Source organism: Mus pahari, chromosome 21 (assembly GCF_900095145.1).
Source record: "Mus pahari chromosome 21, PAHARI_EIJ_v1.1, whole genome shotgun sequence".
NCBI lineage: Eukaryota > Metazoa > Chordata > Mammalia > Rodentia > Muridae > Mus > Mus pahari.
The window spans coordinates 26288530-26299783 of NC_034610.1; the positions used below are offsets into that span (position 1 = coordinate 26288530).

At 51.0% G+C, this 11254-nt stretch overlaps 1 protein-coding gene across 2 annotated transcripts in view; it reads left to right on the forward strand.

Annotated features, from left to right (window-relative positions):
- The window catches only part of Slc37a1 (solute carrier family 37 member 1), a 74529-nt gene that overhangs the window by 37086 nt on the left and 26189 nt on the right, over positions 1 to 11254 (forward strand). For both annotated transcript variants that reach the window (XM_029533131.1, XM_021221377.2), the window contains exons 4-8: positions 1579 to 1711; positions 2279 to 2357; positions 5046 to 5181; positions 7091 to 7167; positions 8129 to 8295. In XM_029533131.1, coding sequence (XP_029388991.1) covers positions 1579 to 1711; positions 2279 to 2357; positions 5046 to 5181; positions 7091 to 7167; positions 8129 to 8295 — 592 coding nt within the window. The remainder of the gene's footprint in view (positions 1 to 1578; positions 1712 to 2278; positions 2358 to 5045; positions 5182 to 7090; positions 7168 to 8128; positions 8296 to 11254) is intronic.

Sequence of the window (11254 nt, forward strand, 5' to 3'; positions counted from 1 at the left end):
CCTGGAACTCACTTTGTAGACCAGGCTGGCCTCGAACTCAGAAATCCGCCTGCCTCTGCCTCCCGAGTGCTGGGATTAAAGGCGTGCGCCACCATGCCCAGCAGGATCTGCTTTCTGCACCAGCTCCAGGCCCATGACTCAGGATCCAGCTCCTGGACACTGGAAGAGTTTCTTGTCTCCAGAGGAGCATCTCCCTGACCAGAAGTTCCTCCTTGCCACCTTTCACCCATACCTGATGGGTTGCTCCATCTGAGCTTCATGTGACCCAGGACCTTTATTAAATCTAGTGGTAGGGGACACAGATGTGACAGAGTGAGTTCCCTGCCCCTCAGTTTCCCCAGGAGATGGTCCTGGCCACTCCCGCCGGAATTATGGCTTCCTTCTTCAGGTGGCCCCATCCTACACCCCGTGTAGAAAGCCTGGTATTCGGCATCGCAGTCTCTGTTCTATAAGCGATCAGCAGCCTCTGTGCAGATGGGAGATCGAGGCAGGACACTTGTAACTTTCAGTCTTCATGCCCCTCAGCCATGCCATTTCCTCCCTGTCCCCACCACCAGTCAGGCGCCTCTGTCCTATTACAGCTTGCTGGTCCTGGTAAAGTGTGCTGGTGGCCATCTGCCTTCTGGTGTGTAGATAGATAGATAGATAGATAGATAGATAGATAGATAGATAGGTGCATGTATGCATGCATGCATGCATACATATATACATATATAAATAGATAGATAGATAGGTACATAGATGTATGTGTATGTATATATTATTTTTTTCTTAAATTGGAGAATATCTGCACAGAAAGGTGCCTTAGTCTTAAGCGTCTGCTTGACAGGCCTTTGCCTGTGCACTTGGGTACCCAGGATCTAGGTTAAGGCTTTTCCAGCCCCCTGTGCCAACTCCTGCCATCACCCTTCTAAGTAGCAATATGACTTAACTTGCCACTGGGATGTCTTGCCTGTGCTTGAACTGGTGGAAATGAAATTGTACAGCCTTCGTTCCTTTGGCTCTGCTTTTTTTTTTTTGGTTTTTACAAAGACTGGGTTTCTCTGTGTAGCCCTGGCTGTCCTGGAACTCACTCTGTAGACCAGGCTGGCCTCGAACTCAGAAATCCGCCTGCCTCTGCCTCCCAAGTGCTGGGATTAAAGGCGTGAGCCACCACGCCCAGCTTGGCTCTGCTTTTTTGAGACTCTCATTCTTCCATTCCTCTGTAGAATTTCACTGTCTAAATCCAGCAGTTAACCCTGTTGCTCCCGCAGGGGCAGCCTGTCAGGGATGAATGGCAGTCAGTGGTCCTCAGTGTGACACTCCCTTGCCTGATGCTACCTCCATGTTAGGCCTGGAGAGGCTGCTGGTGCTAGGGTTGGCTGCTGTGTGGCGATGAACTGGAGTTATTACAACATGATGCCGGAGCCTCCTGTCAAGAACGGGAACTCCTGTGGAATTCAGCCGCCTACCAGGGGCCTCTTTCTGCTCAAAGAGCCATCGCTCGGTGAGGAGGGGAGACCACTCAGGCTGTCCTGACTGAGACGTCCCAAGTAAACATTTTTTCTGTCCTCCCCCTCCCCCCTCTGTCCGCTGTAGGGCGAGCTTCACAAGCAGTGTGCTGGAGGAGATGGGCCTGAGTCTCCATTCGGTGACCCGAGCAGCAGCACCAGGCATCGCCCCACCCACTGGCTCCTGAACAATGAGACCGACTGTGGCTGGGCCCCCTTCGGTGAGTTTGGGTCAAACCCCCTGTCCCCGCCTAGGGGGACCTTGGCAGCTCTCCACTGGAGTTTCTACAGCCAGGCTAGTCTCAGGACAGTGATGTCATCCTGGCTTTGAGTGCCTTTCAGTGACAACTGGCCCCTAGCAAACACTACTCTGCAACCATGCCTACACACTCAAGGGCCACCAGCTAAGTGAAGTAGTCTGTGCTGGGGAAGTCTCTAGAAGAAAGCCTGTGGTGTGCGCTGTCACACAGAAAGTCAAACCCACCAGAGGTTGGTTTGCCTCCAATCTGAAGGTCACATTCAAGGACAACTTGAAAAAAAAAAAACGTTATTTTCTTTCACATGAAACTGGCCAGTAGCCAGAATTTGATGTTTTGGGGGTTTTTTGTTTGTTTTCTTTTTGTTTTGTTTTGGTTTTGGTTTTGGTTTTGTTTTTTGTGAGACATTCTCTGTATAGAACACCTCCCTTTCAAAGGGATTTACAGAATAAAGTTTTGTATTTTTTTAGCCCAGCTCTACAACATACCAAATAATTCTGAGCCTTTCTGTTGGTTCTCAAACCCACGCAGATAAGAACAATTACCAGCAGTTGCTTGGAGCCCTGGACTACGCCTTCCTGTGCGCCTATGCCATCGGGATGTACCTGAGGTAGGGGCACCCACACTCGGACCCTCCCAGTCGTGTGGGCCCTTGAGTCAGAAAGGTTCCTTTCTGTCATAGGATGGACCGAGGAGGTACTAGATGTTCCTGGGCACAGGGGGCAAATGAGTGACTGATTAAAACCTTACTGAAGTTCCAGGACAGCCAGGGCTATAACAGAGAGACCCTGTCTCGAAAAACCAAATAAAATAAAATAATAATAATAATAAAAATAAAAAATAAAAATAAAACCTTGTTGATGTTATCAGACCCATCATGTTTTAAAATAACATCGTGGAAAGCTTAGGTCACTCAGGGGTAGGGTGAATGCTCAGCATACACGCATATGAGAGACCCCGGGTTCAAGTCCCGGTACTGGGGTAAAAAATAAGGAAAAGCACTGTAGAGACTACCAACCTTCATCCCAAGAGACTTGGTTTAGACACTGACCTTTGGAGCCTGGAAGCCTCGCGGTAGCCTTGTAAGTGTCTGTTTCTCTCAGAGCCTCCCAATGCATGGAATCAAGACCCAGGGCCCTTCCCAGCCTAGGGGCCCTGTGGTGGTGACATATTGGCAAGTGGTTCCTGCCAGTGGTGGAGATAGCCTTCTTTATCAGATACAGACACCACACGGAGCTCAGAGCTTGTGTGGATGAGAGAGTGGGGGAGGGGAGGATGCTCAAGTGCTAGTGTATGAGGTAGACTGGATGTGCAAGCCTACAGTGTGTGAGGCCAAAGAGAAATAAGGTGCAGGGCCTGGTCTCCACCTTCCTGCCAGCCAAGATACCTGGCCCAAGAAACCTAGCTTAGTAAACAAAGCTGGTTTCTCGTCTCGTCTTTATGGGCAAAGGTAGTTTCTCTGGCAGCTCACCATCAAGTTTATCAAAATGGGATTCAGGTGTCCTTGTCTCTCTATGGACTTCATGCCCAACAGAATCCCATTTCGATAAACACTGATGGGGCTGGGGCTGTGGCAAGAAGGCAGGTCAGCCCTCAGACCTGTTGTGAGGTTACCACCGAGGCGTCACGTGACTCTGCAGACCTACTGCACACATGGGAGGTGGGCACACCCAGGTCTTGCTGGGCAGGATCGGCAGGTGTGGCGTGGGTGTGAGTCCTGTGTGAATCAGATAGGGTGTGGGGTGGTGTCCATTCTATCAGAATTGTTCCTTAAATCTCACAAACAGGGGAGATGAGGGCTGGCGACAGGTGGCCATAGTAGGGGACACCTCCCAGTGGTAGCCAGTATGACCTGTCTCCTGATCTCTAAAAGTGAGCACAGACAAGTGGATACACCTTAACTCTGGACTGGTCTCCAGTCTCTGTGGTCAGGTTCTGCTCAGCTGAACACATTAGCCAAGCGTCTTGTCATCGGACGACACTCATGTAATAGTGTTCACGGGTCATTTGCATGGCTCTAGGTAGATCCTTCCTGTTTGGTGGGCGCAGAAAGGAAAGCTTGCTGGCAAACAGGCTCTGGAGATGGCTGGGGAACAGTGGCTCTTACTCCAGGGTGCCGCAGGCAGGTGTGCACCTGCATGCAGAGATCCATGGAGGCCAGCAGAGGGCATCCAGTCCCCTGGAGCTGGAGTTACAGGCAGTGGTGAGCCTCCTGACAGTGAGTACTGAGAACCAACTCTCACATCCTCCAGAAGAACACAAGTGCTCTTAACCAATGAGTCATTTCTGTCTCTCCAGTCCCCATGGAGTTTGGAAAGAGAGCGCAAAGGGCTCTGGTACCCGCGGAGATCTGTGTCTCCGTGGTGATGTGTAAAGCCTGTGCTGTGATGGTGATGGATAGCAACCATCTGTTTCCTATCTGCCTTGTAATGAAGCTGGGGCTGGTCAGGCTCCTCAACCCCACTACAGTTTGACCACCGACCTAACATGTCTGTGTAGCTAGCTGAGCCTCACTGCGGTTGTAGGGCTCAGGCTCCGCCCCCTTTTCAGCCTAGCAGCCCTGTTTATGGAAGTGGTCGGAAGGGCAGGCAGGGGAGTGGTGGTGTTGTCTTTGCTGATCCACCAACCGGTACGTTCCTGTTCCCGCAGGTTTCTTGATTACCGCCCAGGGTAGGCAGCTTGGTCGGTTCAGTCGTCCCTTTTCCAAGTCATCATTTGCAGCTTCTTGCTGACATTTTTAAACAGCTCTGTATACTGACTCTGTGTTGTTGTCGATATAAAAGGAAGCTTAACGAGCAGGGCAAGAAGTTCTGCTTTGATAGGCAGTATTGGTGTGAATCTCGGTGTGAACTGTAGTGTGTGTGTGCTTTTTTTTTAAAAAAATATTTATTTACTTACTTAATGTATATGAGTACATTGTAGCTGTCTTCGACACACCAAAAGGGGACATTGGACCCCATTACAGATGGTTGTGAGCTACCATGTGGTTGCCGGGAATTGAACTCAGGAACTCTGGAAGGGCAGTCAGTGTTCTTAACCGCTGAGCCATCTCTCCAGCCCACTTTTTTTTTTAAAAAAATAAGAAACAAATGAGGTTTTTGTTTTTAATGAGAAATGAAGCTAAGGGGTCCCATGGTGGTATGTGAGCTCCAGGAGGAATTCCTGTCCAGTCTCCAATAGTGGGGCTCCGTGGTCTGGAAACACGGACAGTAGATGACAGGGGACATCCAGGACCCGTGGGCAGAGCTGTTAGTGCTGTGCTGTGTCCTCACGCCTCCCTCTTTCCTTGTTACCTCAGTGGAATAATAGGGGAACGCCTGCCGATTAGGTACTACCTGACTTTCGGGATGCTGGCCAGCGGCGCCTTCACAGCCCTGTTCGGCTTGGGCTACTTCTACAACATCCACAGCCTGGGATTCTACGTGGTGACCCAGGTAAGGGTCTGATCCAGGATGGCAAGTTCAGGCTCCAAAGCCTACCTCTGCTAAGAAATGGATGGCAGAGGCTAGTGAGGGACAGAAGAGCATCCCTCCCTAGGCCAGGCTCCAGCAGCTGCTGTGGGAAGCCCCACCCTCCTGTACACAAGCACCTGGACGTTTACTTCCTGTTTTAGGAGCTGTCAGCAGGCCCATGAGTGTGAAGTGCTAATGATCACACCAAAGCAGCCATGGGGGTGGCCGGAGGACAAGGAAGGGTTGACTTGGAGCCATTGCCGGTAGAGTAGGGGTATGGAGCCTTCACTACAGGGCAGGGAGAAAGGAGGGGTCCTGAAGGTGTAGGGGTGGGGACAGAAACCCAGCCTTGCCCTCCTTAAGGGCCCAACCTTTGTGGCACCTCTTGGCTTCTGCCCTCTCCAGCAATCCTGTGGATAAATATTGACTCATAAGAGAAATAGGGCTGGCCACCTGCTCCATAGGGCCGAGGGTGGGGAGGTGTGATAGGAAACCAAAGCCACCCTTGTTTGATTTTGGTTTTCACGACCATGCTATCGAGCTTGTTAAAGTTCAGCCACTTTATTGCAGGCATGAAGTCAGTTATCCCCGGTTGCCAATGTCCTCGGCCACTCAAGTCCCTTGTATTTGTGGCATAGGACTCACATACACCCAGGGCACACCTTCCTCTAGATTGTTTATAGTATCTAGCGCAGAGTGAACGCCATGTCTCCCGTTGTTGTGCTGTTTAAGAGACCATTGACCATCCGATATGAGTGCCTTGTAGGCCCGACGTTGCATTAGGTCCTTCTGCCTTGACTCCCCGGATGTAGAAGCCTCAGACTGTAATGGCACACAGGTAGAAGGGAAAGAAAGCAGATTCCCAGAGTCCCAACATGTTCCTGCAGTAAAGACTGAGATGCTGATCTGGAAATAGGTGGGCACAATGCCCTGTGCATACTTCTTAGAAGACGCTTTTCTCTAGTGAGACAGCAGGGCACTGGGCTGGGTTTTTGCTGTGGCCTCAGTTATAATGACAGCAAAGTGAGCCTCCCTCTGTTAAATGCAGGCCCCACACCTGCTCCCCAACACCTTGGAGAGGGCAGGTATGCATGCCAGGGCTGGGTCAAGGCTGTGTTGGTTTCTGAGGAGGAAATTCTTCATGGGCAGTCAGGGGAGCACTGCTATGGGCAGTCAGGGGAGCACATGCCATGGGCAGTCAGGGGATCACTGCCATGGGCGGTTAGGGGAGCATGTGCCATTTCCAGGCTGAATTTGTAGCAGTTTATAAAGCAGTCTATAGAGGGAGGAGCTCTTGTCTTTACAGAATATTTAGATTCTAAGGCGTCTGGAATGTTTGAGCCCAGCCTGTCAGCAGAACAGTCCATAATGTGGGTCCTGGCAGGGCTGGCTTTAATTCTAAATCTCTTTAGGTAAAATCTCATATGTAGCCTAGGCTGGTCTCAAACTCACAGCATTCTTTCTGAGTACTGGGGTTATAGGTACGAACCACCATGTAAGGCTTGAGTTGGCTTTTTTACTTATGTGTGTGTGTGTGAGTGTGTGCGTGTGCGATTTCATTTTTTGAGATGGGATCTTCTTGTATTTCCCAGGCAGATGTCAAACTCCCCTCCACAACAGTCCTCCTGCCTCGCCTCCCCAGCAGCTAAGATGACAGCCATGTACCACTATGCCTGGTTTATATCTATATTCTATAATATATCCATGTTTCTATAAATTTTATGTACGTGAACTACACATATATTTTATATTTCATAGCTCAAGCTATCTGCAAATATAAACCTCACATCCCACCACTGGTGGTGAGATAAAGAGCAGAGCGAGCCCCAGCACAGGGAGGAAGGGGCGGGGCTAGCCTCTGCCCTTGGTGAGCCTCCTTTTCTCCCTACAGATCATTAATGGACTGGTACAGACCACAGGCTGGCCCAGCGTTGTCACCTGCCTCAGCAACTGGTTTGGAAAAGGAAGGTGAGGAAAATATGGCACATTTCCAACAGTTGTTCCCTCCCCCTTCCCCCTTCCCCCTCCCCCTTCCCCCCTTCTGCCAGATTCAGATGGAAACTGGACCACATTATATTCAAGTTTTCTTTCAGCCTATTTCAGGAGCTTTAATGAGGCTCTTCTTGGGAGCAATGTACTAAAAATCTCTAAGAGGAAGCCCTATAGTTGCCATGGGTGTACAGCCTCTGTCCCTACAGAAGCCAGCCCTTCCCCCTGTCCACTTAGGCAGGTAATATGACCCCCCCAGACTCCACACCAGAGAGCTGTGTGGCCTCAGCCTCCCTCACACTTGTGGGACATAGAGTCTGGAGTTTGAGACGTTCTGGCAGAGGTCACCCACCTGGCCCATAATTAGCAGGCCTGAGCCAGGTCTGGTGATCTGACTACAGCAGTGCAGTCATTTGTGTCCCTGCCTAGCTTAGCTGGGGTTGAGTAACCATAGAGACGCTACCCGAGATGGAGAGGCTAAAATGGGAGATGGACTCAGAAGCCCGATTTAGAAAGCTCGTTTTAGTCATTTGGCACGGGCGCCGGTGTGAGCTTCTGTCACCGAGATAGTCAACCGACTACCATGTTTGTGGAGGCACAAATTGAAATCCTCTGCCTTCCAAGAATTGTAGGAAAAGCCCTCGTGCCTCTTTGCATCGGAGACTCGAGGATCTCTGAGTAGCGGTGTACTGATGCAGCCTGAGTCGCGGTTCTCCACGGAGCATCCGCAGTCTTGCTCCTTGGGGGCACGCTGGTTTCTCGGGATCACGGATTCCTCTATGCCCTGCCCCCTGCCCCAGTCTCACCTCCGCTGTGGCTGTCGTGCCACCTTGCTTGCTCTTGTCCTGCAAGCTGATCTCTGGGGGGGTGGGGTGGGGGTTGTTTTGTTTTGTTTTTTGGCCCTACCGCACCCTCACTGTCCCATCATGCTGTGTTGTAGGCGTGGCCTGATCATGGGGATTTGGAACTCCCACACCTCCGTGGGCAACATTCTGGGGTCCTTGATTGCTGGCTACTGGGTGTCTACGTGCTGGGGCCTGTCATTTATCGTGCCTGGGGCTATCGTGGCAGCCATGGGGATAGTGTGCTTTCTCTTTCTCATCGAACGTAAGTAGACCTGGCCCTAGACACAGCCACCTGGGCTTTAGTCTTCATGGCGAGTTAGTTAATGTGGATCCAGTGCTCTAGGTCCCAGCCCGTATTCACTCTGGCTTTCCCCTAGCCAGGCTCTGTACAGAGTTTCCCAGCAGCCCATTCTGTCTTGGTCTTGCTAGGTTTTCTGCTCTTTCCCAGTTTGCTGTTGAAGTTCCTTTCCCCATCCTTCTCTGAACATGGAACACCTGCATCATCAGAGACTCTCAGATCCTCCTCTTACATCCGAGGGCACAGCCCAACCCCTCATGCCTGCACCTGCTCATCACCTCTCCCCACCCCTCTCCTGCTACCTCCACACGACACGTGGACTTTGCCAGCTTGGGTAGTTGGCAGTGAGCTGTTGTTTGGGACAATGTCATAAAACCGTGGTGTGGCTTAAAGCCACATATCTTATTAGGTAAAGTGTCCAAGTCAGCAAAATGAAGTCCATGTTCTATTCCGGTCAACCCCAGACTTCTGATTTTGAAAATAATTTTTTAAGCAAAGGACCTGCAAGTGAAAGGTTTGAACATTCATGCTGAGTGAGGAGCCAGGCCCTTAAGACCCTTCATCCTGGGGCCTGGAGAGATGGCTCAGTGGTTAAGGTCACTGCCTGCTCTTCCAGAGGTCCTGAGTTCGATTCCCAGCAACCACATGGTAGCTCACAACCATCTGTCATGGGATCTGATGCCCTCTTCTGGTGTCTGAAGACAGTGACAGTGTACTCACATACATGAGTAAATAAATCTTAGAAAGAGAGAGGGAGAGAGAGAAAGAAAAGTTTTGTTTTTTTTCTTTTTTAAAATAAAATTTTATTTATTTATTTATTTATTTATTTATTTATTTATTTATTTATTTGCTTGAAGCAAGCTGAAAGCACACAGCTCTGGTATATCCGAGTAGCCTGGCCTCCACCCTTATCTCCCTTTACTCTGTACACACTGACATTGCCTCAAACCCTCAGCTTCCACCCTGTCCAGCGCTGCCGCTGCCTCACCCAAGAATAGAACGTGTTTTAGTGAGCTCTGTCCCTTGCTGCCTTTTTTTTTGCCTGCTGCTCAAGCCAACCTGTTAATTTTTCAATGACCTCCATCTTGCCTAGCTAGGGAGATGCGGCTCTCTCTCAGTCAGCTCTCTAGGTAGTGAAAATAAAAATGGACAATCAGACCTAGACCTAGGGCCGTCTATTAGCGATGTGGGCTACCGCTTAACCCCACTTCACGGTGTCCTCTGGAGGCCCAGGAAATGGCATGCCGGCTGGCAGGCAACGGCACTAGGGACAGGCAGGGCCTTGTGGCTTCTGTACTCAGGCAATCAGTTAACTAACTGGTATGTCACTGGAGTTCTTGGAAAGGCTATTGTACCAGATGTCTTCCCGGGCCTTGTCCCTTTCCCCTCCCCCAGGTATTGATCTGATACCACACAGCTAGAGAGCTACAGTGTCTCCTCACTAGGGCTCCAGGCCTTGTGCCCACCCTGTCCCACCTCTGGAGTCCCCAGGGAATGTGTTCTTTAACTGATGGAGGAGTGGGTTCTGGGTAAGGGGGGGGGAATGGAGGTGTGGCGGTAGCTGGAAGGGTAGGTGATGTCACCCTGCACAGGGTATTATCCCTGCTCAGAGCAGGATTATCCAGAACAGAGGATCTCTGTTCTCACCTCTCCAGTACCGGACCGGTGCCTCCCTCTTGTGAGCCCCAACCCCGCTCTTTGTGCTGTTGACTTCCTCATCCGTCCTAGAGCAGACAGTTTCCGCTCCTTAGGCCCTCACAGCCTTCCAACCAGCTGACTTAGGCTTAGAAGCCACGGACCTGGTGGTGCTCATTTCTCTGGGAAGTTTTGCCAGAGCCGCCATGGTCAGGACCATTCCTCCCAACTGGCCTGTGTCTTCCCCCTACCAGATCCTTCTTGGCTCTGTTCAGGAACATGGTTGCTGGCAGTGGTGGGGTATCCTAGTGCCAAGGCAGAGAGACAAAACTGGAACCCAAGCCTGGTCTCAGAATTGATCTCTGGACCGGGCTTATGCCTTCTTCCCAGTTCCTGGGTTTTCTTATTAGATATATAAGCTTTTGGTGGTCGCTGCCACGCGTGGGGGAAGACCATCTATATAAAGCTTGCTGTTCCGTCCACTTCCGTGTCCTCTCCCTCCTCTGTTCCACACTTTGCTCTCCTAGCGTGGGGTGTGCCCCTGAACCCCATTCGCACCAGCTGCTTTGCCTCATCAGCCACTTCCCACCCCTGTTCCTGCTTCTGCCTCTCTTGGGCTCTTCACTGAAGTATGTGGCTTGTCCTCCATATGTGACCCAGGCCACAGACCCTGGTCACGGTGCCCTAGTAGTCCCTTCTTCTTCCCTGAGCTCTGCAAGACTCTCTCCAGGGCCTGGTGCTCTCTCAGCTATGTGTTCCTTCAGTCTGGGCCTTGCTGTGCAGGAGAGTGTCCCTCCCATGCCTCAGTTCACCCATCTCTTACATGAAGCTCTGAGCTTGGCCCTGCTCCCCGCCCCGGGTTAAGATGCTCTTTCCTGCTGTTCTTCATCTGTCATAACTGGGGCACTTTCCTGGGTGGCAGGCAGGGACTGTCCCATGTGGAAAGACGTCTCCCTACCTAATACCATGTCGGGCCTCAGAGCTCTTCTCCCACTACGCCCAACTTCCCAGGGTTCAGGGACGAGCTGCTGTTTGTTAGGGGAGCTGAGTGACCATCCAAGGGCCAGAAGGTCAACAAAAAAGATAAGCATCAGGTAACAGAAGGGACAAGGAAGCTCCTCCTGACATCACTTCCTTGCAGCAATGCCAGCTTTCCGTTTTCCTCCCGGAAGGCGTCTTATCTCTGCTTGCTTTTGTTTCTAAGAAATCCATCGTCCCTTACAAAGTTACAGATTCTGTTCTGAGAGTGCTTACAAAGTTACAGATTCTGTTCTGAGAGTGCTTACAA